The sequence below is a fragment of the Phaenicophaeus curvirostris genome, unplaced genomic scaffold, assembly GCF_032191515.1.
Source record: "Phaenicophaeus curvirostris isolate KB17595 unplaced genomic scaffold, BPBGC_Pcur_1.0 scaffold_69, whole genome shotgun sequence".
Classification (NCBI taxonomy): Eukaryota; Metazoa; Chordata; class Aves; order Cuculiformes; family Cuculidae; genus Phaenicophaeus; species Phaenicophaeus curvirostris.
This window is the reverse complement of record NW_027206691.1, coordinates 448,188-475,404: the sequence shown is the minus strand read 5'-3', so window position 1 is coordinate 475,404 and position 27,217 is coordinate 448,188. Positions and strand designations below refer to the sequence as shown.

General features: G+C 57.0%; 2 protein-coding genes across 2 annotated transcripts; one reads left to right on the top strand and one right to left on the bottom strand.

Annotated features, from left to right (window-relative positions):
* Positions 1-757: 757 nt before the first annotated feature.
* On the top strand, positions 758-12,590 carry LOC138734250 (glucose-6-phosphate exchanger SLC37A2-like). The gene is made up of 18 exons (XM_069881838.1): positions 758-865; positions 3,526-3,607; positions 3,694-3,781; positions 4,083-4,161; positions 4,359-4,494; positions 4,933-5,009; positions 5,093-5,259; positions 5,672-5,709; positions 6,585-6,767; positions 6,889-6,979; positions 7,058-7,120; positions 7,584-7,669; positions 8,530-8,578; positions 8,863-8,936; positions 9,408-9,486; positions 9,595-9,692; positions 10,965-11,029; positions 12,433-12,590. Exons 1-18 carry the CDS (start codon positions 807-809, stop codon positions 12,446-12,448), a joined length of 1,530 nt encoding a protein of 509 aa, XP_069737939.1. The 5' UTR covers positions 758-806; the 3' UTR covers positions 12,449-12,590.
* Positions 12,591-18,562: 5,972 nt separating this feature from the next.
* LOC138734243 (transmembrane protein 218-like) lies at positions 18,563-21,159 on the bottom strand. Its single transcript, XM_069881820.1, has 4 exons — positions 21,043-21,159; positions 20,852-20,954; positions 18,931-19,114; positions 18,563-18,706 (listed from the first exon to the last, which is right to left on the bottom strand). The coding sequence occupies exons 1-3, from the start codon at positions 21,156-21,158 to the stop codon at positions 18,980-18,982; spliced, it is 354 nt and encodes a 117-aa protein (XP_069737921.1). The 5' UTR covers position 21,159; the 3' UTR covers positions 18,563-18,706; positions 18,931-18,979.
* Between the last annotated feature and the right edge of the window lie 6,058 nt (positions 21,160-27,217).

Genomic DNA, 27,217 nt, shown 5'->3' with positions numbered 1-27,217 from the left:
TCTGTTCCCCGCTCACGCTGGACAATCATTAGTCACCGGCCCATTTGCGGTGGCTGGTGCTATTTATTAACCAGCGTGTGCGTCAGGGGAAGGCACCGCAGACTGAATCGGGGGCGTCGAGGCGGAATCGTGCAGGGCAGGATCCGGCCTGGGAGGTTTTTTGCACGCGGCAGGGCCAGGGAAGCGAAAGGCTGAAGCTGCAAATGCGTTTTTGAGCTGATTTCAGGGCAGGGCTCTGCTGGGGCAGCTGTTCCTGGGAGAGGGGGGAGTCCCCTTCCCTGGAGGGGTTTGAGGGATGGGTGGATGAGGTGCTGAGGGACATGGGTTAGCGGTTGATGGGAACGGTTGGGCTCGATGATCCGGTGGGTCCTTTCCAACCTGGTGATTCTGTGAGTCTAAGCGTTTCCTTGGCAGGACCCCAAGGCCTCGCTCGCGTCCTGGGGACCCCCCACTTTCCACCTTGCCCGAGCGGCTCCTGCACCGCATCTCGGTCCAGAGGAACTGCTAAAATCAAACCATCGCTGAGCCTCGAGCCCACGGTCTGTCCCTCGCTTGACATCCTCGGGATCCTTGTTGGAGAGCGGGGATTTCTCCCTCCCGGTGTGAGACCCCAGGGAGAAGGGGAGCGGGGCTCCCCAAAGCCCCGGGCTGCAGGCAGCTCAGGCCGAGCCTTTCTGGGGAGCGGAGGGGCGAGAGCCGGCGGTTCCCGCGGGACCCGCCCCGGGGCCGCGAGGGGAGGCGGGGCCGGAGCCCTGAAAAGGGGCGGCGGGGGCCCCGGGGGCGGCGGAGGCCCCGGCAGCGGCGGCATGAGGGCACCGCTCGCCCCCGGGGTGCGGCTGCTGCGAGCCCTGCCCCGGGACAGCCGGTGAGGGGCACCGGGACCGGGGACGGGGAGGAGGGAACCGGGACCAGGAGACGGGACAGAGACAGCGGGATAAGGGAACTGGGATAGGGGGAGCGAGACCAGGAGACGGGAACCGGGATAGAGACACCGGGATAAGGGAACTGGGATAGGGGAACCGGGAGAGGGGAACTGGGATGGGAACCAGGACAGCCAGCGAGCGGGGACCGGGATAGGGAAACCGGGATAGAAGAACCAGGATAGGAGGACCAGGAGAGGGGACCAGGATAGAGGCACTGGGATAGGGGGACTGGGGCCGCCAGTGAGCGGGGACCAGGATGGGCACCGGGATTGGGGGATCGGAATCGGGCAGGGACAGCCATTGAGCAGGGGGGGCTGGGATGGGAACCAGGAGTGGGATGGGGGCACTGGCACCGGGATACAGGGGATCGGGCAGGGACAGCCGGTGATCTGGAACACGGGCACCAGGACAGGGATGGGCACCGGGAGGCCCCGGGACAGTGCAGCGGGATTGGCAGCGGGATGGGGGCACCGGCCAGGCCCCTGGGCGCCAGGGGGTGACGGGGGACACGGCGGGACCAGGATGGGCACAGGGGAGCACGGGGGACACTGGGACGGGCACCGGGATGGGGAGACTGGGCAGGGGCAGCCAGGCTGGGCTCCAGCCCGGGGACGGCCACTGGCCCTCAGCTGCTTGCTTGGGGACTGATGCTGGACCAGGGTCTGCGATGCTGGGCAGGGGGATGCGGGCACCCCCCGACGGGAGCCTCAAGCTGCCCCTCCCACGTGTGCCAGGCCATTGCCCTCACAGCTCGGTGGGATTGTGGAATCCCGGCGGTTCTCCTCCCTTGTGGTGAGGCGATGAGCCCCGTGCCCATCCAGTTTTATCCAATATATTTATTTTTCACAGCCGATGTCCAAACAACCCCGTGTTTGTCCCTCCTGTGATTTTTTTCCCCTGCCAGAACCCATGGGGTATAAAAGAAACCCAAGCCTCTGGCTAAGCTGGATACCACACATGGAGTTTCTCTTCCCCTTCCTCCCCACGGCCTCTCTGTTCCTCTCGGATCGGCCCTGCAGGATTTTGAGGCGGTTTTGGTTTCTTGAGGTTGGGAACCAGGAATTCTTTGGCTGTGGTGCAGTCGCCGGGCACTGCGCTGGGTACCTTGAATCCCTGCAGTGCTGTGAAGTGAAGCTGCGGTTAAGAGCAGGACAGGCTAAAACTATTTTTTTCCTTCTTTTATTTTTTTTTTTTCTAAACGTGGAGCAACCCCGTGACATCGCCCAGAGCCACAGCTGCCCCGGCCGCTCACATCCTTTGCGCTGCCGTAAAACCCTCTGCAAACCCTTCCCTAAACACAGGAGTGCCCTAAATCCCTCGGGGATGCTCATCCCGCTCTGGAAGGTGCTGGATCCTATTTGGGATTCTCCAGGCTTTATCCCTCAGCTTTGCTGGGAGCAGCAGCCCCAAGCCCAGGCCCCGTTTCCCCGCTATTTTCCTGCATTTTATTCAAGCAAAGAGGACAAGGTGGAGGAACTGGATGTTGCTCAGGCCATACCTCCCCCCAACGCTATTTTTGGTTAACACCAGACGTGATGAATCAGCCACCGGCTCGTGCCCTGTTTCCACCCGTGACGCTGGGAAAGCGCTTGCTCACCCTGTGGTTTGCCGGGATGGCAGCTTGAGGAGGTGGAAACACCACTCGGTGCCCCCACAGAAACCCAACAGCCCTTACACCGCATCCTGGGCCTCTGGCCGCACTGGGCACCTCCCTCCCGGCTCGGCTGAGAGGGTTCGGCTCCCTGATCGGCACCAGAGTCCCCTTCGGTGTCAGGGGGATCTTGTCAGGGAAACAAGCAAGAATGACCCTGGTGCTGTGTCCACTTCTGGAATCCTCAACATAAGAAGGAGATGGAACTGTTGGAACAGGCCCAGAGGAGGCCATGGAGATGATCCAAGAGCTGGAGCTTCTCTGCCGTGAGGACAGGCTGAGAGTTGGGGTTGTTCAGCCTGGAGAAGAGAAGGCTCTGGGGAGACCTTAGAGCAGCTTCCAGTGCTGAAAGGGCCTCCAGGAAAGCTGGGGAGGGGCTTTTCACAGAGATCTGGAATGATAGGATGAGGGGGAACGGCTTTAAATTGGAAGGGGGAAGATTTAGATTAGACATTAGGAAGAAATTCTTCACGCTGAGGGTGGGGAGGCCCTGGCCCAGGTTGTCCAGAAGAAGTTGTGGCTTTCCCATCCCTGGTTCAAGGTCAGGTTGGATGGGGCTTGGAGCCCCTGATGCAGTGGGAGGTGTCCCTGCCCATGGCAGGGGTGGAACTGGATGGGTTTGAGGTCCCTTCCAACCCAAAACATTCCACGATTCTATGTGTTTTTTTCCAATGTGTTTCTAAGACCCTGCAGGGTAAACAGTGATGGGGCCCTGTGTGCACCCTAAATCTGCATCCGCACCCCGAGCAGATTCATCCTGGCTGAGATTAATGGGAGCATTGCCTCTCATCCCCCTCACTGGATAATTTTCTCCAAAAAGCATGGATTTTAGATCTGGGAACGAAAAGCATGAATAATTCAAGGCTGGAGCTGAGACATCCCCACTGGGCTGGGCTTTGCCACCCATCCCCATCCCTCAACCCTGACCCCTCTGGTCTCTCCATCCCACAGGTATCGGGGCCTGACGCTCGTGCTGACCTTCCTCTGCTACACCAGCTACCACCTCTCCCGAAAACCCATCAGCATCGTCAAGGTTCGCTCCCACCTCACCCCAGGCACGGGGAGAGGAGACATGGGGATGGGGGGGTCTTGAGATTCACCCCTTCTCTCTCCCCGCAGAGCCAGCTGCACCCCAACTGCTCAGCCTTGGGTCCAAACCCCCACAATGACTCCAACAGCAGCTCGTGGTGCAGTTGGGCACCCTTCGGTAAGGCTGAGCGCCCCCGTCACCCCGAGCCGGGTCACGGCCAGAGGTTTTGGCAGGGGGCCGGCTGCTCATTAGGCACCCGGAGGTAATTAATGTGCCCTGTGTCCCCGGGCCAAAGGGCAGCAGCGAGTGGTGAAATCGGGACCGGGTGCCAAAGCCGCTGGCGCCTGGCCACGGCCCAAGAGCTGCCCCTCTCCGGGGAGAAGAGTTTTGGGGATGGGGGATGAGGACCAGCCAGTGGCCACGGCGAGGGAAACAGGATGGCAGCCTGGCTGATGTGGCCCTGATATTTCTTTTGCAGATGGGGACAACTACAATGAGCTTTTTGGGGCGCTGGATAATGCCTTCCTGGTGGCCTATGCCATTGGGATGTTTATCAGGTACCCAAGGCCTTTGCACCCCTTCTCCTCTGCCCACCAGTTTGCAGTCCCAAACTGGTTTCCATCAGGTCGTGCTAACGGGAAAGCAGCTAGGTGCTGGGATCCCCTTGGGATTCGGGCACTGACGTGGTGTGGTGCCGCCCATCGGCAGCATCGCCCGTGACGGCCCCTGTCGGCACTCTTCCCTCTCTCCGCAGCGGCATTTTTGGGGAGCGCCTCCCGCTGCGGTACTACCTGTCGGCGGGGATGGTGCTGAGCGGGCTCTTCACCGCGCTCTTCGGCCTCGGCTACTTCTGGAATGTCCACGTCCTCTGGTACTTCATCATCATGCAGGTCTGTCTGTGCCAGAGATGCCCAGGCTCTGGATTTTACTGTCCTGGCCGTATCCCAGTTTTCTGGTGGCTCTTAGGGATCAGGGTGGCCCAGTTTCATGCGGGAGCACGACGGGCATTTCCACTCCCCGCAAAACCCGGTTACGAGTAGCGTGGGCGCTGAAACCACCGGGCGCGCCGGTCCAGCCGAGCAGGGCGGGCGGCCGGTTTGGCAACAGCAGCCGCTCCCGATTTAGCCATGGGAACAATGCAAAAGGCTCCGGGGTTGCCCCAGCAGGAAAAAAAATACCCAAACCAAGCATTTTCTGGCCAGCTTTGGGATGGGGGGGCTGGTTTTGAGCGCAGTTGCCCGAAGCAGCGGAAGGGCTGCGCTCCATGGATCCAGTGGGTGCTCGCCGGGTGCCGACAGTGCCGTGTGATGCTGCTTGTCTCTTGCTAGGTCTGCAATGGGCTGGTGCAAACGACCGGCTGGCCTTCTGTCGTGGCGTGCGTCGGGAATTGGTTCGGGAAGGGAAAGTGAGTGATTCTCCGGCGTATTGCACCCTGGTCCTGGTCCCTGTTGGCCCTGGCGATGCCAACCCCAGCTCTGTCCCTGCCAGGAGAGGTTTCATCATGGGCATCTGGAACTCGCACACCTCCGTTGGCAACATCTTAGGGTCACTCATCGCCGGCATCTGGGTTTCCTCTGCCTGGGGTTTCTCCTTCGTTGTGCCTGGCATCGTCATCGCTATCATGGGCATCATCTCCTTCTTCTTCCTTGTGGAGTGTGAGTGGCACAATGTGGGGCACAGCAGATGCCTGGTGGAACAGCAAGATCAGCAGGCAGGGCTATAATTTTTCTCCTGACCGAGCTCTGAGTGTTTTGGGCAACCCAAATACTTTGCAGCTTGTGACAAGCAGGGATGTGGAGCCGGCCACCACAGAGATGCTCAGTATCCTTTGGGATCACCCAGGCAGGCCCAGCCCCCTGTGCCACACGCTCCTCTTGGCCTGTCTTTGTAGGAAGCATTTGGGAAGCCCTTTGGGATCTGACCAGGACTTTTCGCTGCCAGGAAGCGGGCGCCAGAGACACAGCCCAGCCCTGGGGGGATTGCAGCCCCATATTTCTCCCTTGCAGCGCATGAGGTGCTGGAGCAGGGCTGGTCCAGGCTCTCACAGGATCTCCTTTCTCCCTGCAGATCCCGAGGATGTTGGCTGCAACCCACCTATGCATCACGTGAGTTCCTTTGATTCCCAACGGGCTCGTACTGGGCCGGGTTGCTCAGTTTAGAGCAAAGCAACCCGAGTGTCACAGTGACTGAACGTGAGCCAGCAGTGTGCCCAGGTGGCCAAGAAGGCCAATGTCATCTTGGCTTGTATCAGAAACGGTGTGACCAGCAGGTCCAGGGAGGTTCTTCTCCCTCTGGACTCGGCACTGGTGAGACCGCTCCTCGAAACCGGTGTTCAGTTCTGGGCCCCTCCCCACAAGAAGGATGTTGAGGCTCTGGAGCGAGTCCAGAGAAGAGCAGCAAAGCTGGTGAGGGGGCTGGAGAACAGGCCTTCTGAGGAACGGCTGAGAGAGCTGGGGGTGTTTAGCCTGGAGAAGAGGAGGCTGAGGGGAGACCTCATTGCTCTCTCCAACTACCTGAAAGGAGGTTGTGGAGAGGAGGGAGCTGGGCTCTTCTCCCAAGTGACAGGGGACAGGACAAGAGGGAATGGCCTCAAGCTCCACCAGGGGAGATTTAGGTTGGACATTAGGAAAAAATTCTTCACTGAAAGGGTCATTAGACAACGGAACCGTCTGCCCAGGGAGGGGGTTGACTCGCCTTCCCTGGAGGTGTTTAAGGTGCAGGTGGATGAGGTGCTGAGGGACATGGTTTAGTGTTTGATAGGAATGGTTGGACTCGATGATCCGGTGGGTCTCTTCCAACCTGGTTATTCTATGATTCTACGATTCTATAATGTCAGAAATTGGAGTGGTGTTCAGTTATTGCACAGGATGCTCACTGCTACTGCGGTCTGAGCATCCTCAGGGTCACCTGCTGGCCTCTCTAATGGTTCAGCCCCTTGCAGCAACGAGAGCCACATCTCCCGCTTTCGCCTTGCTTTTAGATGGCCTCCGATGAGGAGGATGTTGGAGGGGTGGCCTCCAAAGAGAAGGACCCTGAAGCAGTCACCTCCCACGAGAGGCCACTGAAAGTCTCAGGCCAAAGCAGCGGGGATCACTCCAACAGCCCCAAGGAACCAGCTGAGGAGCCTGAAGCCATCAGCTTCCTCGGGGCGCTCCGGATACCTGTGAGTCATGGGATGCTGCTTGTGTTGTGATGGGGACGGAGGGAAGAGCAAAGCCAGGGCAGCTCACCCCATCAACAGAGGGAGAAAGAAGCTCCTCTGATGTCTCCTGCTGTCCTCGCAGGGTGTGGTGGAGTTCTCCCTTTGCCTGCTCTTCGCCAAGCTGGTGAGCTACACCTTCCTCTACTGGCTGCCCCTCTACATCGTGAATGCCGGTGAGCTCTTGGGGAGGGTGAGGCAGGAGCAAGCGTGGCAAGGACAGCATCTTCTCACCCCTCTTCTCTCCCTTGCAGCTCATTTTGGGGCCAAGGAAGCTGGGGACTTGTCGACTCTTTTTGACGTCGGGGGCATTTTAGGTTTGTGCCTGGGTGGTTGGGGTGGATCGGGGATGGCTTGGGGACAACCCTGGCTTTGATGGGAATTGCTCTCCATGAAGCACTGCAGTGAGGTTTATTCAGTGTTCTCAGCATTCTGCAGGCATAAAATGCCCCTCACCTTTGCCATCCCGTTGACCATCACAACAGCTTTCCTTGGATCTTGCTTGCTCAGGCTCAGCTTTCTCCTAAATAATACCTCAGAAGCGTGGAAGGGATGAGAGCTGTGTGCAGGTGTATAGAAACATCTGCAGGGAGAAAGCGGTGTGAATAAACCAAAGCTCCTCACTCTGATATTGTTATTTTTAACCTTGGGGGTGTCTCGCTCAAAAGCTGTGGGGTGAAACAGCACCACAGCACAGCATCCCATAGAATTTTTGAGTAAACCAGGGCAAAGCTTTGCTGTTGGTGCAGCTTGAGCAACACCTGTGACTCCTTCTTGCAGGTGGGATCTTTGCCGGCCTCGTCTCTGACTACACCGGCGGCAGAGCCACCACATGCTGTGTGATGCTGGTCGTCGCCGCTCCCATGGTGCGTTGTCATGTGGGGAAAAAACAGTCACAAGGGTTTCTTCTCCTCCAGTTCCTTTGAGTCACGGCCGCCTTCCTCTTCCCAAGCGCCTGGGATGAGCTGGTCACACACTCGGCTGAGATAAGAGCTGGGATAATCCACGTGCCTAGATGTTCCCAGGGTGGATCTCCAGATCTGGGGGCTCGGAGGGGCTTGTTTAGTCCCTGACAGCTAAAGTAAAACCCCTTAGGGTTTTTTCCCTCCGTCCTGCCATAACCCTGTCTTGTCTTAAAGCCTTGGGTGTCCCACTGAGCAGCCCAGCTTTCATCTCTTTGCTCTGCATCCCCAAAGCCCTCATGCTGACAGCCTTGTGCTCCACTTTCTTTGGCCAGGACATCCTTCTTGAGCACCCGCACGGAGCTCATTTGGCTTTGCTGCCACAAACCCACAGCTAATTACCTGTAATCCAAACCTGGCTGGCTCTGGGTTGCAGACCTCTACCACCTGAAGTAGGAGCACACTGAAAAGCAGAGAGGCCACATCGCCTCCACATCCCCCAACAGCACCAGGGGGGCAAATTACCATCTGGCTCCTGCCAGCGCGTGAGCCTTGCCGGGCCATAAATCTCAGCAGCACCTCTGTTTGCCAGGTATTTAATCTGGCAGGCAGACAGCAGGATGCGGAGCCAGGGGCTCGGCTCCCATGCTGGCTGGTGCTCTTCTTTCCAAACCCCGCATAGGTGAGGGGGGCCGCAAACCTTGGCACCAACAATAGTTCAGGTCCCCAGCTTGTGCATCCTGTCCCCAGGGTGCCGGTCCAAGGAAAACAGCTGGGAAAACAGCTGGGATAGCCATAACCGGTACATCTCGTGTCTCTTCCAGCTGTTCCTGTATAACCATGTTGGCCAGAATGGCATCGGCACGTCAGTAGGTAAGTGGCTCCTCAGCGCAGCCGTCTCTGAAGGGGCGGTGGGAGATGCTGCAGACTCACCTGCCTTTATTTCTTCTCTCAAGCTGGGCTCTCAGTCTAGAATGAGGGGGCGGGTGGTGCTGGTTGAGCATTCGCTGCCTGCCAGGTGGGAGCTCCTGGGGAAAACAGAGATGAGCAGGTGGCAGATGTGTGCGATGGCAACATCTGCACACAGACCAGGGGTGAGGGACCGACGTCCTTTTGCCCCCTGCACTTAATCTCTCTGGCCATCTTGTTCCTCGCAGCGATGCTGATCGTCTGCGGTGCTCTGGTTAACGGGCCTTATGCTCTCATCACAACAGCGGTCTCAGCAGATTTGGTAAGAAGCGTGTCTTGTACCCACCCAAAGCCCACTCCCTCTTTCCTGGAGGAGTGTTTGCTGTGGTTTCTGCTTTCCAGCTTTGTTCTCCAGCACCTGCAAAGCCCAGCAGAGAAAGGCCGGGCTGTCACACCCTGGGCTGTGGTCCACACCCTCCTTTAAACATGGCTTTTCTCCTATTACTTTTCCACCTTGGCTGCATGACTCTGCTTTGGCCCCACTGCATCTCCCTCCATGCACAATCCTGGTGGGAAAATGGACTGGGACGTGACCTGTGATTGCTGCCCAGTGGTGGCAGTCTGGGTTTTGTCATGGTTTGGCTGCAGGCAGCATCCAAGTTTGATCTTCCCATCCACAGCTGGGTCCGATACTTGGGAATTGCTATCGGGAATGGCCTCACACTAGGACTTGCCAGCTGCCGGACCCCAAAGCCACTTTTCCTCCTTACATTTTAGTCCTTCATCCCAACAGGGAACCCATGAGTCTCTCAAAGGGAACGCCAAAGCACTTTCTACCGTCACAGCCATCATCGATGGCACAGGATCTGTAGGTCTGTACGCCCAAAGGATGCTGAGCACTGACTTCCCCTGGTGCCATGGTGCTGGGGGTCCCGGTCCCTTCTCCCCTGTCGCCTAACTTGCCTCATGTGCCCTTGCAGGTGCAGCACTAGGGCCGCTGCTTGCAGGGCTCATCTCCCCCACCGGCTGGAATAATGTCTTCTACATGTTGATAGCAGCTGATGTCTTGGCTTGCCTGGTACGTCCTTTCCCAGCAGGATTTGTTTTGCTACCCTGCACACTCGAGGGCTCCATTTTAGCCGCCTGCTTGCTGGCAGAGGGCAGGGATAGCCCTTGGGAGACAGCCAGGCACAGGACAAATTGCAAAGCCCCGTATGGACTCCAAACCTTTGCCACCACCCACTTGGCTTTTCCCAACGACCGCTTTCACACATGGGTTTAGATCCAGTTCCAAGTGGTGTCCCCAGGGCTCAGTGCTGGGTCCAGCCCTGTTCAATGTCTTTATCAATGACCTGGATGAAGGCATCGAGTGCACCCTGAGCAGGTTTGCAGATGATACTAAGCTGGGTGGAAGCTGGATCTGCTGGAGGGTCGGGAGGCTCCAAAGGGATCTGAACAGGCTGGACCGCTGGGCTGAGTCCAATGGGATGAGGTTTAACAAGGCCAAATGCCAGGTCCTGCACTTGGGGCACAACAACCCTGAGCAGCTCCAGACTAGGAGAAGTCTGGCTGGAAACTGCCTGGAGGAGAGGGACCTGGGGGTGTTGGTTGACAGCGACTGAACATGAGCCAGCAGGGGCCCAGGTGGCCAAGAAGGCCAATGGCATCTTGGCTTGGATCAGACACGGCGTGACCAGCAGGTCCAGGGAGGTTCTTCTCCCTCTGGACTCGGCACTGGTGAGACCGCTCCTCGAATCCTGTGTTCAGTTCTGGGCCCCTCACCACAAGAAGGATGTTGAGGCTCTGGAGCGAGTCCAGAGAAGAGCAACAAAGCTGGTGAAAGGGCTGGAGAACAGGCCTTATGAGGAGCGGCTGAGAGAGCTGGGGGTGTTTAGCCTGGAGAAGAGGAGGCTGAGGGGAGACCTCATTGCTCTCTCCAACTACCTGAAAGGAGGTTGTGGAGAGGAGGGAGCTGGGCTCTTCTCCCAAGTGACAGGGGACAGGACAAGAGGGAATGGCCTCAAGCTCCAACAGGGGAGGTTTAGGCTGGACATCAGGAAAAAAATTTTCACGGAAAGGGTCATTGGGCACTGGAACAGGCTGCCCAGGGAGGGGGTTGAGTCACCTTCCATAGAGGTGTTTAAGGGACGGGTGGACAAGGTGTTGAGGGACATGGTTTAGTGTTTGATAGGAATGGTTGGGTCTTTTCCAACCTGGTTATTCTATGATTCTATGGTCTTCCCTGGGAAGAGCCTTAAAACTTATCTCCCAGCAATACAGACACTCATGCCGAGGCTGGTGGCTACAGAGCCATCGGTCCCATCATGATCCTCCACTTTTCCTCCTGCAGCTCCTCGTTCGTGTGGTGGTCAAAGAGGTTCGCGGGTGGTGTGGCTGCATGGTGAGGAAGAGAGGGTACGTACGTACTGCCCCGTGGTGGCCTCTGGCCCCGCGATGCCAAAACACGGCACTGCTGCAACTCCAGAAAGATGTTTGTTATCCCTTGCTGTCATTGCTGCATCTCCGTGTGGGCGTCACACTGGGCTTCGTGTCACCGCCTGCCCAACATCTCCCTCCTGTGGGCACAAAGACATTCCCACCTCTGGCCAGGGCAGTACCTGGGGGATTTTAGCCATCCACACCCCATGAAACTCTCTTGATGCTAAACAAGCCATCCTTGTGTCTTTGTAGCTCTAGCGTGCAGCTAACAGAGTCAGTGCTGGATGGGAAGTAGCTTGATGTGAGTATCCCTACTTGAGCCCTGAGGATTAAATGCAAACGCAAGCCTGATTCACTGTGATTTCAAGTTTCGCTTGGCAGGCTCAGCCTAGAAATGGCTGCTCTGCTGATAATTTAAGGGCTGAGATCAAGATTTGGGAATCAAAGGATGCAATCATGATGGCTGGGGGAGAGACTGCAGATGTGCGGGTGGGCAGCACATCCCTGTCTCCGAGTGACTTACAAGACATAAGCCTGGATGGCCAATTAGCAAAACATTGATTAACGCACTTGAAACAGCCAAATGTATAGGCTGAGCATTTTGCCCATCCATGCTAATGAGCTTGATTACGCAGAGTGTGGGCTCGCTAATCAAATGCGTGGGCCAAATCACTGCACCAAGGGTGTGAATAACGTGAATTACAGAATGGTCGAATGGTTTAGGTTGGAAGGGACCTTAAAGATCAACCAGTTAATCAGCACTGGCCCAGCTCCAGTCGCCACCAAACCCCTGGGAGCACCAAGGGGACGAGGCCACCACCAGCCCTGGCAATGGGGTGTTGGACCCCCAGGAACATTTGGTCCTTTGTGTCTTGTGTTTGCAGGTGAAAGACCAATAATCTGGGCCTCGCGCTGTGGTAAGTGCGGCCCAAACCTCCTTTGCCGGCCGCCGGTGGAGGGCTGTGGTGCTCCGCTCCCCTGCGCTGGGGCTGGTTGGGGCCAGGACTGTCCTGGCTGGGTTGGCACTGTCCTCGTCTGCACCAAAACCCTGTGCTGGGGGAAGCAGCTGGTTCCATTTACAGCAATACTGCAGCACCTCAGAGGGCTTTGGGGAGCGCGTTTTCTCTGGAGCAGCCTGTGGATAGAAGGCGCAAACACTGAGGGGTTTGAGGGACACTTCAGCTTTGGCCAGAAACAAATTGGTGGCCCGGTCTTCTCCTTGCAACTTTCTTTTCCTCTGGGCTTGTGGTTCAGATGGGGTTTCTCGGCAGAGCCGTTCTTCCTTTCCATCCCTCTGGCAGCTGCGCTGCACCCATCGTCGATCCCGATGCCAACAAAAGGCGCCTGCTGCACTCAGCCGCCCGCTTCTCTCCCCGCAGGTTTAAGGAGTTTTGACATTCCCCCTGCGAGCTGCCCTGAGCTGAAAGGCCTGGAGGGAGGAGAGAGGCTGGGGCATGCAGGAGCGTGTTCGTCTCGGCAGAGCCGAGGCACAACCTCAAGCACGGCCCCATGGGCTTGTACAGCCAACATGGGTTTGCTTTGGAGGAGGGCAGCGGTGAGGAGCCGTCCGAGGGCCCCGGCTGGCCGGTTTTCTGGGCCGATTCTTCACCGTCAGCCGGTTTATTAATAAAAACATGCAAAAACTGTGTTGCCACTCCGTGCCCTTTCCTAGTGGGGCTCGGCCAGGCCTGCGTGAACCTGGGGGTGGTGATCACTCCCTTCTTCTTGCTTGTCTTCACATGGAGCCTCTTGTTTGCAAGCCTGCACCATCCCAGCAATTGGTATTTCAGGATATTGGATCAGGAGAACGGCGCCGAATCACGGAATGGTTTGGGTTGGAAGGGACCTCAAAGCCCATCCAGTCCCACCCCTGCCATGGGCAGGGACACCTCCCACTGGATCAGGGGCTCCAAGCCCCATCCAACCTGGCCTTGAACCCCTCCAGGGATGGGGCAGCCACCCCTGCTCTGGGCAACCTGGGCCAGGACCTCCCCACCCTCACAGGAAAACATTTCTTCATCTCAATCTCCCCTCTTTCAGCTGAAAACTGTTCCCCCTCATCCTCTCCCTGCCCTCCCTGATCCAGAGCCCCTCCCCAGCTTTCTTGGAGCCCCTTTCATTACTGGAAGCTGCTCTAAGGTCTCCCCAGAGCCTTCTCTTCTCCAGGCTGAACAAGCCCAGCTCTCTCAGTTGAGAGAACACTTAAAGGCACAGCCTCACCAACAAAGTGCCACTTATTCTACATAGAGAAGATCCCATGGAGCCCAAACCAAGATAGTTTTGCTCCTTGTCTCATCCCACTGACAAAAACCCAAACCCCAAAGTGGCATTTTTCCCGACTACTGCGTTTCGTAATTTCATAGAATGATGTAATGGGTTGGGTTGGAAGGGGCCTTAAAGTTCAGTGCAGCGCGGGTGGCTGATAATCTTCATTAGCTGTGTCCTAATTATGAGGAGCCGTTGGACAGATGTTGAGGAGCCCCTGGGAGGTTAAACCTGCCGGCCACGCAGGCTCCTCTGAGCCGAGGTGGTTTGGGATTAAGGCAGGGGCCAGCTGTGCTCTCACAAGGCGACTCCGCTTTGATGTGCGAGGAGCCAGGGCACACGGGGCATTCCTGAGCCATGGGGTGTGCTTCCCAACCTGTTTGCCATGGAGAGGTTGTGCCATGCAGGCTCCGGCTCTGCACCCAGGGCAGAGCAGCGTTTATGCCCGGTCTGACTCTGAACCCTTAACTTCACCTCCTTGGATCTTAACCCGAGGAGAAAACATCTGGGCCCGATGTAATTTTATTAAGTGCTGATTTCATCAGCGAAGGGGCAAAGGTAGGGGGGAAAATAAAAAAAAAAAAACGAAAAGAAAACCTGCAGCAGTTGGAGCTGCTCCCTGGAAATCCTGCACAGTGACGGATCGGCTCGCAGGGCACAGGCAACTTGGCGAGGATGGTGATGGCCTTCGGTTCCCTCCACGCTGGCTGGAGATGCTCAGTGGGGCTTGAAAACTTGCTGGTGGTGCACGGGTCCCTGGGGAGATGCAGGAGAAATGATGGGGCAGGCAGAGAGAAGCAAACTCCCCAACTGCCCTTGTTTTCAGCAAAATAATCCCCACCCTGGGGCTGGCACCATGGCATCACCAGCAAATACAGCCTCTGGTGGCACCAGGGTCGATGGTGCCGGCCAAGATGCCACCCTGCCCCAAGCACTGGGCTGAGAACGCTTATTTTAGTGCATGTGTGACCGAGCTTTCACTTTGCTCAACTGTGGAGGAGGAGAGAGGGATCGAAATACATTTTCAAGCAAAAAATGCCACGACCCATGACATGTAGAGGAGCTCGTTGCAACACCAAGTTGGTTTAGCTTTTTTTGTCCCCCTTTCTTCCTCTTTTTTTCCCCTATTCTTCCTCTTTCCCACCGTCGCTGCTGTCTGCTCATTCAGCTGCTCATAGTTTTTCCAGGATAAATTTAGGCCTGGGCCATGCTCTGCTCATGTTTGGAAAGTCTGAGCAGCCTTGGCCGCGTTGCCGGGAGCGAGGAGAAAGGGCAGACAGCCCACGGCGGTTGGAAACATGAAACAAATAAGGAGCCAAATGCCAAAGAAAACCCGGATTCGCTGTGATTTTGGAGAGCGAGGGGCGGGCAGGAAGGCAGGGGGGGATCCCTTGGGGTTGCCCCAGCCAAAGGGCTGTTGAAATGGAGCCAAGCTCCTCCAGGAGAAGGCTGCGAGCCTCACCTCGTCTCATTCATCCTCTGCTGGAGAAGGGGCTGCTGCTTATCCTGCTGCCTATCCTGCTGCCACGGATCACGGCGAGGGGGCTGGGCGAGCCAGGAGAGCACCAACACGTGTCTGCTGCTGTCCTGGGGGGTGGGAAAACTTCATTTCATGCCCCAAATGATCTCATTGGGAGCTCCCTTGGTAACCATGGACCCCGCTCTCCTAGCATGCTGCCCAGGAAACCTGGATTTTTAAGCTGAAAGAGATGAGATCTGAGGAAGAAATGCTTTCCAGTGAGGGTCATCAGGCCCTGGCCCAGGTTCTCCAGGGAAGCAGTGGTGGGTGCCCCGTCCCTGGAGGGGTTCAAGGCCAGGTTGGATGGGGCTTGGAGGCCCTGATCCAGCGGGAGGTGTCCCTGCCCATGGCAGGGGGTGGAACTGGATGGGTTTTAAGGTCCCTTCCAAGCCAAACCATTCCATGATTCTGTGATTTTCCACCTCCAGGGCTCTTCTCCACAGGCAACGACATATGCGAGGAGATTCCTACACATCCCTATTCCCCAATGCCCACACTCAGCTCTCCTGTGGGCATTTCGGCACACATCCCTGGCTGTTTTTCCATAATGAACACCCGGGTGATGCTGTTTCAACTGAGTTTTGCCGAGAAGCAGCCTGGGAAGGGGTTACATACGCTATGGAGGAACACGGCTGGTGCGCTGGGCTGCCGTGAAGGTGAAGAGGTGGCTGGGGCATGGTCCGTAATTACCTATGCAAGGAGCAGCCAGCGAACGCTGAAGGGCTTTTTAATTAGCAGCCAAAGGCAAAGCGGGGCTCAGCAGCAGGGAAGCTGAAGTCAGCAAAGTCAAGGTGGAAATAAGAGGCCAGCTTTTACCAGTGAGGGTAATTAAGCGCTGGCAGAGCGCAGCACAAGGCGTGAGGAATTGCTGTCATTCAAGGACCTTAAATCACAGAGAGGAGTTTCTCCTGCAGACCCTTGCTCTCCATCTCCACTCCAGCACCACTCACTGCCTGGCCTCCAGCAGGAGGGAGCAGCTGTCCTGGGATCGCTTGGGGCCGGGATGGGCAACCTAGCATGGGAGCATCCCTGCTTGTTTCTAATGAGCCACACAGGGAATTTAGCAGGGAGAAAGGGCTGTTCTCAAGCCTGTGACAAGCTGGGTCCTGGCATCCCAGTGCAGGAGCATCCCTACCTCTTTCTAACGAGCCAGGTAGGGAATTAGGAGGGGAAAAGGGCTGTTTCCCCACCTGACTTGAAAGCAGCCTGGCCGCCCTCCTCCTGGCACACATGGTATCTTGCACACACCTCCCTTTGGCACAACAAGGTTTCTCTCAGTGGGATTTAGCAGGCTTTTTTCCCTCCACAGGGCTGGCTCTGTGCGATATGGAGCGCCCAGCATTCCCACGCTGCAAGAGGAAAGCTGGGATTATTTGCTTGCAGCCGGACCAGAGTGGGGCACCTTGGCTATCACATCTCTCTACCTCCCAACAACTTCACCAGTGACTGAGAGGCTGGGATTTCAGCCAAGCCCACCCTCCTGCTCCACATTAATTGCAAAGAAAAGAGAAATCAGGGTGCTAGACGGAGGCGGATGTGTAAGCAAAGGAGCTGAAAGGTTGGGTGGGGGCCGGCAGCAAAAACATCACCGTTTGGGGCTGGTTGGAGAGCAGCTCCAGCTCATACCAATTCCTTGACGTGGTCTTTCCTTTCCCAAAAATAAACAGGAACTGTCTGGAAAGCCCCTGCATGGGGAGGAGCAGAATGGCCCAGAATAAATAAATACACAGAGAGAGCCAGGCTGCTGCGTTCATCCAGGCACTGCCGAGGATGGTGAAGGATGAAGATGGAGCTGGAAATGTCCTTGGGGGGCGAGAGCACATGGGGCTCTTTCCCCCATCAATAGGATTTTGGGTGAAGTGTCGAAACAGCCTCCTCTTGCCAGAGCTCCCACGTCCTTCTGCAGCACAGCATTTCGCTCTTCCCGTATTCCCCCGCAGCACGATCAGCCTTGTGAGTGATTTTAGTCACAAACAGGTTAAGGGGATGGAAAAAGCAAATATCGTGGGTTAATTTACAGCGTGAAACTAGAAGAAGATTCACACCTCTACTTTTAGGGCTGTTTTCTTTAGTGCCCCAGCTGCTTTTGCCATGGTTTCTCCATTTGTGGGACTCGAAGCCTGGCAAAACGCCGCTGTCTCTGGCCAGCATGGTTTGGTGTCGTAGCCTCACCGAGGCTCTCTGAATCCACACAAACACAGAATAGAGGCACGGCAGAGCTGGAGCAAGCTGCAAGACCTGCCTCGTGTTCATCAGTGTTATTAAGATGATGAATTAAATATGAATTTTGTTTCAGGCATAACTTCAAAATCACCAGGAGACCTGATGCGCTTGTGTTGCATAAATGCTCAGCATGTTCCTTAACACCATAGTTTGACTCCCTTGGACATAGGCTTTGGGATAGGAAAGGATTGAGAGTTTATGGAGCTCAAAAAAGCAGAGACATCTCTCCTCTGCTTTTGTTTGAGATGTACTTACATGGTTTTGGCTGACTGAGCCAGGGCTCCTGAGTGCTGGGGCATTTTCTGCAGGGCAAGTGTCATCTCCGAGCCCACTAGCTCTGCCTTATTCATTTTTCATGTTCCGATAGCAATATTTTGTCACTGACAGCCAGCAGGACAGGACTGGTTCTTTTGTTTACTTCAGTTCAAAATGAAAAAAAAGCAAAATAATCTCTAAAATGGGAAGAAATAAAACTCTGTGAGAGTGGAGTGCCTTGCCCTTGGCTTTTTAGCTGTATTGGCCCCAAACGCAGCTCAGGGATGCCGCACCGTCTCACGCTTGGCTTCAACCTCACAGCAATAGCTGCTGCCTGCTCAACCGTGAAAGGCCGAGCCGCTTCATCCCTCCGGAGCTGAGAAACACAAGCTGTAGTACAACTGACCTCACCCAGCTACCACGGGCACCTGGGGAACCGCTTGTTGGCGCAGTGTGGATGGTGAAGGCTCCTTCCCTGCTCTGAAACTGTTGCACGACACCCTGGGACAGCGAAATGCTTTCTTCCTGCAAGCAAGTTAAAAGCCTTGAGAGTTCATGCAAGAAAATAAACCGTGGCTATTAAGGGATGGCTCAGGCAGGGCAAAGCAGGGGGAAAGTGAGATTTGACTCCATTGCTGCTGCTGAACAACATGAAAAACATTTCACCCCCCTCGAGCAGAAAGGTATTGGAGTCAACTACTGCCTTCAGCGCTAGCATGAGCAATAGTTTTCTATTTTAGGGCAGCAGCAACCAAGATCCTTTGGCTCCCTGCTCCACGATAACACCTTGGGCTCCTGAAACACACAGGAGACCCAGCTATCAGCACAGTCCCTGAGGGGCAAGAGGGTTTTTTTTGTGGGCTGGCAGGATTGTTTAGTGCAGTGAGGCAGGACCTGGCTTTCCCCTGGGTCCTTATGGAGGGGGGAATTTTAATTTGCCCATTTTGGCATTATTTTGCATATTGTTCTGTCCCCACTCCAAAGCCTCAGGTTTCCAGACAGCCTGGAAATACCTCCCTTTGACCCTCCAGCTGCAAGTAACAGGGAATAATTCCCTGTTTCAATTCCCCCATCACATGAAGCCGGAACACTCAGCTTGTTCCTGGGAATACTGCAGGAAGCCTGAACAGGGCCAATTACAGAGACAACAGAGGAGAAACGGCCAAAGGGACTGTCCCCAGCAATCCACAGCCCCACACAGAGACATGGTCACTGAAAGGTGACATTCTGGGAGAAAAAAGACTGAGTTAGGAGTTTCTCAGAGAGTTTTATTAAACAAAGGTGGAAAAGGAACGATAACAAGACATCTCGCGTAGGTAATAACAAACCATCTCAGCTCAGTTCAGTTCACTGAATCAAACCTACTGCAAAGTGCACGGATTTCAACTCTCCTGTAAAAGAGAAAAGAGAGAGGTTAAAAGCACCTTTGCAGTCTGCAGAGTCTCTGGAGAGGAAGGCGCTCATGCTCAGTCCAAACTCTGCTTCTGAAGAAGAAAGACGCAGTGCTGGGTGCTAGCAACACACTTTGCCACTTTGCTGGCTCTTTCTGAGCTCAGAAAAAAACAACGTGTTCACCTCCAGAAGAGTTTCCTGGCCTCCCTTCCTGGTTTATTACCGTGAAATTGGGATTTCCTCTTCCCAGGGCTTGCTGCCTCCAGCTGCTGCTACCTGCTGTGCAGCGGTTTGGCATAGACTGGCTCCATGAGGTAGTAAATGAGGAGCAGGAACAGGGACCCAAGAAAGACCAGGCTCATCACGGCCAGGAGAACGAAGCGGCCAATCAAGAAAGTGTCCACGATCTGCAGAGAGTGGGAAAAAAAATAAAGACCACAACACACATTACAACCTCATAGAATCATGGAATGTCCTGAGGTGGAAGGGACTCACAAAGTTGATTGAGTCCAACTCCTGTCACTGCACAGGACAACCCCACGATTCACACCGTGGGGCTGAGGGCAGTGGCAAAACGCTTCTGGACTATTGTCAGGCTTGAGACTGTTTCCCTGGGAGCTGTTCCAGTGCTCCACCAGCCTCTGGGGAAAGAACCTTTTCCTAAGGTCCAATCTAACCCTCCCCTGGCATCTTCTTGCCATTCCCTCGGGTCCAGAGAGAAGAGCTCAGTGCCTGCTCCTCCTCCTTCTCCCCATGTGAGGAAGGTGCAGAGCACTAAGTCTCAGTCTGCTCTGGGAGCCTAGAGGGAGCACGCCACGTCCTGGAAAAGAGAATCACCTACCCCAGGAGGAAAATCTTTAGGGTTCCCCAGTTTTCCCCCATCACTTTTCACTCCTGATGCAGGTGCTTTCTGTGGGAAGCGGGGTGTGTGACAAATGACTGGAAGAAGAATCTCTTTCCTCTGAAAAAAAAAGCCACTCATGGAACAGTGAACGTGGAGGAAAGAAGCAACACAGGGAAGAAGAGTAAAAACCTGCAGCAGCTCTTCCCAGCCACAAATCTCCCAGCACTACACGGAACTGCGCAGTTCACCCCTTTTAGAAGGGAAATGGGAGAAAAAAAACGCAAAAGATTAAAAAAAAAAGAAGATACAGTAGCAACGTGAGACACAATGAGAAGGCAGCCAGGAGGTGGCTGGTTATGAAATCACCCTCTTCGCTCCTGAGGCTGCCCCAGAGCCTCACCCACCCCCAGCTCAGCTGTCTCAGTCACATTAGCGCACGCTCAGCCTTGGTGTTGCTGCAGAAAGACTCTCTTGCGACCGACGCGCTGGCTCCTGCTGCACGTTTTGCTTTTTAATTAGCCAATTAGCAGACTTTTGGTGCAGAAAGCCCAGGTCATGTATTATTGATAGGCAGGGCAGGTCCACTCCAATTGAAGAGCCAAAAAAAAAAAAACCTTTCAATTTCTGTTGGCTTCCCAGGCACAAACACATGCTCAGGCACCCTTCATCTTGCTCCCAACCTTTGCATGAGGAGATCCCATGAAAGCAGGGAAAAGGAAAAACTTTCAAGTCTCTTTAGTAGGGATTTACACAGATCAAGACCGAGAAGAGCAATAATTAATGTGCATTAATAATAGAACAGAGGAAACAGCACCTAAAACGCCACAAAACTTCATGAGCTCCGGGAAAGCTCAGGATGGCAGCACAGGCAGCGGGTGCACAGCCAGCCCAATACGACCCACAACTGGGGGAGATCCTGCGCCTGACAGTGCGGGCAAGGGGCTGGATAAAAACAAAGCAGGATCTGTGCTTGGGTGCTGTAGTGACCTATGGAAGAGATGATCTGCTGTTACTGGCCTTTAAAGCAGAAAAAAGAGCTGAGGGAAGTGAAAAGCTGCCAAGTTAGGAGGAAAATTATCAAAACTACCTGGCACGGGGCCTTGTTAAACCTCAGATGTTTTGCTGTGAGGGTGGGGAGGCCCTGGCCCAGGTTGCCCAGGGAAGCTGTGGCTGCCCCATCCCTTAGGGTGTCCCAAGGCCGGGCTGGATGGGGCTCGGAGCCCCTGACCCAGCGGGAGGTGTCCCTTCCCCGGGCTCTGCTGTCCCCCCCGTTCCAGGGCAGCCCCAGCCCCGCTCTCACCTCCCGAGCTCCGCTCGGCACGGGCCCCTCCTGCCCACGGGGCCAGAGCAGCAGCGCGGCCGTCACCGCCGAGGCCCCCAGCGCCGCCCCCGCCGCCACCGACCTGCGGGCGGGCGGGCGGCACGGGGCTCGGGGCGGGCTCGGGGCGGCCCCGGCTCCGGCCCCCGCCCCGCTCACCGCGCCCCGCTCACCGCGCCCGCCCGGCCGCCCGGAACAGCGACAGCGCCAGCAGCAGCGCCAGCGCCCACAGCAGCTGCAGCGCCAGCACCCCCGGGCCCAGCGCCGGCCCCGCCGCGCCGCCCGCCATGCCGCCCGCCGCTTCCGCCCCGCCCGCCGCAGCCAATCAGCGCCGCCCGCCGCTCCCCCTAGCAACCGCCCCGCCCGCCGCAGCCAATCAGCGCCGCCCGCCCCTCCCCCTAGCAACCGCCCCGCCCGCCGCAGCCAATCAGCGCCGCCCGCCGCTCCCCCTAGCAACCGCCCCGCCCGCCGCAGCCAATCAGCGCCGCCCGCCGCTCCCCCTAGCAACCGCCCCGCCCGCCGCAGCCAATCAGCGCCGCTCTCCGCTGCCCCGGCCACGGCTTCGCCCTCCCGCAGCCAATCAGCGCCGCCCTGCGCCTGCCCGGCGCTCCCCATTGGGGACACGGGCGGCGCGCGGAGCGGAGCCGGACCTCAGCCCCAGCCCCAGCGCCAGCCTGGACCCCATCCCGGACCCCATCCCGGACCCCATCCCGCATCCGCATCCCCCCATCCCCATCCCGGACCACATCCCCATCCCTATCCTGGACCCCAGCCCCATCCTGGGTCCCATCTCCAGCCCCAGCCCAAGCCCCAGCCCCATCACCATCCTGGACCCCATCGCAGTCCCTATCCCGGTCCCCATCCAGGTCTTCATCAAGATCTCAGTCCTGTCCCGATCTCCATCCTGATCCCCATCCCAATCCCTGTTCTGGTCCTGATCCCAATCCTTATCCCGGTCCTGATTCCTATCCCAGTCCCAATCCCTATCTCCCTCCCAGTCCCCATCCCGCTCCTGGTCCCTGTTCCTATCCCCATCCCCATCCCTATGTCTGTCCAGTCCCAGTCCCCATCCTGGTCCCATTCCCCATCCCATCCTGGGCCCAATCCCCATCCAGGTTCTGGTCCTGATCCTGGTGTCAGTCCTAATGCCGATCCCGTTCCTGAACCTGATCCCATGTCTCCCGGCAGCACGGAGCTCACCAGCCCCTCGTGCCAGTGTCCCTGTCCTGCTCCTGGAAGGTGCTCCCCATGGAATGGCAATTCCCCACCCTCCTGCCCCCCGTGTCAGACTGGTCTGTGTTTTACGAACCCCGCGTTGCTCGTTGCCATCGCTGCTAGCTCCTGTCCACCCTGCTGCCAGGAGCATCTCTGCTCGAGACAGGCTTCAACCCCCCAAATCCAAGGAGTTTTGCTATTTAGGGACAAAACTGGGCCAATTTGGTTAATGCAAACACGGCGGGACGTGGCCGAGCTTTGTGCTGCTGTGAGACGGGCACGCTGGGGGCTTCACGGCTGAGCTTTGTCGATGCACTCAGCGTCTCTGCATAAAGTTTGCGGACAACACTAAGCTGGGTGGAAGCTGGATCTGCTGGAGGGTCGGGAGGCTCCAAAAGGATCTGAACAGGCTGGATCCGTGGGCTGAGACCAATGGGATGAGGTTTAACAAGGCCAAATGCCGGGTCCTGCACTTGGGGCACAACAACCCTGAGCAGCTCCAGACTAGGAGGTCTGGCTGGAAACTGCCTGGAGGAGAGGGACCTGGGGGTGTTGGTTGACAGCGACTGAACATGAGCCAGCAGGGGCCCAGGTGGCCAAGAAGGCCAATGGCATCTTGGCTTGGATCAGAAACGGTGTGACCAGCAGGTCCAGGGAGGTTCTTCTCCCTCTGGACTGAGAACCAGGAATTCTTTGGCTTTGGCGCAGTCGCCGGGCACTGCACTGGGTACCTTGAATCCCTGCAGTGCTGTGAAGCTGTGGTTAAGAGCAGGACAGGCTAAAACTTTTTTTTTCCTTCTTTTATTTGTTTTTTTTCCTAAACGTGGAGCAACCCCGTGACATCGCCCAGAGCCACAGCTGCCCCGGCCGCTCACATCCTTTGCGCTGCCGTAAAACCCTCTGCAAACCCTTCCCTAAACACAGGAGTGCCCTAAATCCCTCGGGGATGCTCATCCCGCTCTGGAAGGTGCTGGATCCTATTTGGGATTCTCCAGGCTTTATCCCTCAGCTTTGCTGGGAGCAGCAGCCCCAAGCCCAGGCCCCGTTTCCCCGCTATTTTCCTGCATTTTATTCAAGCAAAGAGGACAAGGTGGAGGAACTGGATGTTGCTCAGGCCATACCTCCCCCCAACGCTATTTTTGGTTAACACCAGAAGTGATGAATCAGCCACCGGCTCGTGCCCTGTTTCCACCCGTGATGCTGGGAAAGCGCTTGCTCACCCTGTGGTTTGCCGGGATGGCAGCTTGAGGAGGTGGAAACACCACTCGGTGCCCCCACAGAAACCCAACAGCCCTTACACCGCATCCTGGGCCTCTGGCCACACTGGGCACCTCCCTCCCGGCTCGGCTGAGAGGGTTCGGCTCCCTGATCGGCACCAGAGTCCCCTTCGGTGTCAGGGGGATCTTGTCAGGGAAACAAGCAAGAATGACCCTGGTGCTGTGTCCACTTCTGGAATCCTCAACATAAGAAGGAGATGGAACTGTTGGAACAGGCCCAGAGGAGGCCACGGAGATGATCCAAGAGCTGGAGCTTCTCTGCCGTGAGGACAGGCTGAGAGTTGGGGTTGTTCAGCCTGGAGAAGAGAAGGCTCTGGGGAGACCTTAGAGCAGCTTCCAGTGCTGAAAGGGCCTCCAGGAAAGCTGGGGAGGGGCTTTTCACAGAGATCTGGAATGATAGGATGAGGGGGAATGGCTTTAAATTGGAAGGGGGAAGATTTAGATTAGACATTAGGAAGAAATTCTTCACGCTGAGGGTGGGGAGGCCCTGGCCCAGGTTGTCCAGAAGAAGTTGTGGCTTTCCCATCCCTGGTTCAAGGTCAGGTTGGATGGGGCTTGGAGCCCCTGATGCAGTGGGAGGTGTCCCTGCCCATGGCAGGGGTGGAACTGGATGGGTTTGAGGTCCCTTCCAACCCAAATCATTCCACGATTCTATGTGTTTTTTTCCAATGTGTTTCTAAGACCCTGCAGGTTAAACAGTGATGGGGCCCTGTGTGCACCCTAAATCTGCATCCGCACCCCGAGCAGATTCATCCTGGCTGAGATTAATGGGAGCATTGCCTCTCATCCCCCTCACTGGATAATTTTCTCCAAAAAGCATGGATTTTAGATCTGGGAACGAAAAGCATGAATAATTCAAGGCTGGAGCTGAGACATCCCCACTGGGCTGGGCTTTGCCACCCATCCCCATCCCTCAACCCTGACCCCTCTGGTCTCTCCATCCCACAGGTATCGGGGCCTGACGCTCGTGCTGACCTTCCTCTGCTACACCAGCAACCACCTCTCCCGAAAACCCATCAGCATCGTCAAGGTTCGCTCCCACCTCACCCCAGGCACGGGGAGAGGAGACGTGGGGATGGGGGGGTCTTGAGATTCACCCCTTCTCTCTCCCCGCAGAGCCAGCTGCACCCCAACTGCTCAGCCTTGGGTCCGAACCCCCACAATGACTCCAACAGCAGCTCGTGGTGCAGTTGGGCACCCTTCGGTAAGGCTGAGCGCCCCCGTCACCCCGAGCCGGGTCACGGCCAGAGGTTTTTCTCTCCAAAGAGAAGGACCCTGAAGCAGTCACCTCCCACGAGGGGCCACTGAAAGTCTCAGGCCAAAGCAGCGGGGATCACTCCAACAGCCCCAAGGAACCAGCTGAGGAGCCTGAAGCCATCAGCTTCCTCGGGGCGCTCTGGATACCTGTGAGTCATGGGATGCTGCTTGTGTTGTGATGGGGACGGAGGGAAGAGCAAAGTCAGGGCAGCTCACCCCATCAACAGTGGGAGAAAGAAGCTCCTCTGATGTCTCCTGCTGTCCTCGCAGGGTGTGGTGGAGTTCTCCCTTTGCCTCCTCTTCGCCAAGCTGGTGAGCTACACCTTCCTCTACTGGCTGCCCCTCTACATCGTGAATGTCGGTGAGCTCTTGGGGAGGGTGAGGCAGGAGCAAGCGTGGCAAGGACAGCATCTTCTCACCCCTCTTCTCTCCCTTGCAGCTCATTTTGGGGCCAAGGAAGCTGGGGACTTGTCGACTCATTTTGACGTCGGGGGCATTTTAGGTTTGTGCCTGGGTGGTTGGGGTGCATCGGGGATGGCTTGGGGACAACCCTGGCTTTGATGGGAATTGCTCCCTGTGACTCCTTCTTGCAGGTGGGATCTTTGCCGGCCTCGTCTCTGACTACACCGGCGGCAGAGCCACCACATGCTGTGTGATGCTGGTCATCGCCGCTCCCATGGCCGCTGCTTGCAGGGCTCATCTCCCCCACCGGCTGGAAGAATGTCTTCTACATGTTGATAGCAGCTGGGCACCCTTCGGTAAGGCTGAGCGCCCCCGTCACCCCGAGCCGGGTCACGGCCAGAGGTTTTGGCAGGGGGCCGGCTGCTCATTAGGCACCCGGAGGTAATTAATGTGCCCTGTGTCCCCGGGCCAAAGGGCAGCAGCGAGTGGTGAAATCGGGACCGGGTGCCAAAGCCGCTGGCGCCTGGCCACGGCCCAAGATCTGCCCCTCCCCGGGGAGAAGAGTTTCGGGGATGAGGGATGAGGACCAGCCAGTGGCCACGGCGAGGGAAACAGGATGGCAGCCTGGCTGATGTGGCCCTGGTATTTCTTCTGCAGATGGGGACAACTACAATGAGCTTTTTGGGGCGCTGGATAATGCCTTCCAGGTGGCCTATGCCATTGGGATGTTTATCAGGTACCCAAGGCCTTTGCACCCCTTCTCCTCTGCCCACCAGTTTGCAGTCCCAAACTGGTTTCCGTCAGGTCGTGCTAACGGGAAAGCAGCTAGGTGCTGGGATCCCCTTGGGATTCGGGCACTGACGTGGTGTGGTGCCGCCCATCGGCAGCATCGCCCGTGACAGCCCCTGTCGGCACTCTTCCCTCTCTCCGCAGCGGCATTTTCGGGGAGCGCCTCCTGCTGCGGTACCACCTGTCGGCGGGGATGGTGCTGAGCGGGCTCTTCACCGCTGTCTTCGGCCTCAGCTACTTCTGGAATGTCCACGTCTTCTGGTACTTCATCATCATGCAGGTCTCTCTGTGCCAGAGATGCCCAGGCTCTGGATTTTACTGCCCAAAAAATACCCAAACCAAGCATTTTCTGGCCAGCTTTGGGATGGGGGGGCTGGTTTTGAGCCCAGTTGCCCGAAGCAGCGGAAGGGCTGCGCTCCATGGATCCAGTCGGTGCTCGCCGGGTGCCAACAGTGCCGTGTGATGCTGCTCGTCTCTTGCTAGGTCTGCAATGGGCTGGTGCAAACGACCGGCTGGCCTTCTGTCGTGGCGTGCGTCAAGAATTGGTTCGGGAAGGGAAAGTGAGTGATTCTCCGGCGTATTGCACCCTGGTCCTGGTCCCTGTTTCATCATGGGCATCTGGAACTCGCACACCTCCGTTGGCAACATCTTAGGGTCACTCATCGCCGGCGGCGGCAGCGACAGAAACGAGCGGAATCCTTCTGCGGGGGGTTGGCCAAGGAGGCCAGGGGCGCCGCTGGAAAAGCGGAGCCCAAGGAAATCTCGGAGAGACGCCACCTCCTGCGGCCCAAGATGGCGCCGAGCGGGAAAGGGAAAGGCGGGGCGGGAATGTTCCCGGCGGGAACAGGGAGGAGGCGCTGGAATTGAATGGCGCGTGCGAGCGTGAGGGGGAGGAGAACGTGAGAGAGAAGGGTGGTGCGCGCGAGGGGCGGGGAGCCAGTCAGAGCGTCCGTCTGCTCCGAGCAGCAGGCGGGGCGAGCCGGGGGGAGGGAGCGGCCCCTCCGCAAGGGAGGTGGGGGCCGGGGCCCGACAAAAAGAGCTCGGGGCCCGGCAGTGGCCAGTCAGGCGAGGTCCGGCTCGGACACTAGTCGGGGCGGGGGGGTCACAACCGACTCGAGCTCAGAGGAGGAGGTGGGGGTGCATAGAGTTAAAAGCCGACACATCCCCACTCGAATTGAAGAAAAGCCGAGAGGGGGACAAATCCCTCTCACGGATTGGAGAAAAATAAAGATGGCATGTGCCGATTGGGCCCCATGGGCCACGCTGGCGTTCCCGGTCCGGGTGACAGAGGGGACAGAGGGTCCACTCGCCAATAAACCCTAAGGACGTACAAGCAATTGTTGAAGCAATTGCGGATAAAGGGCATTTTGCCAAGGAATGCAGCTCTAAAACTCAGGGAAATGGGGTG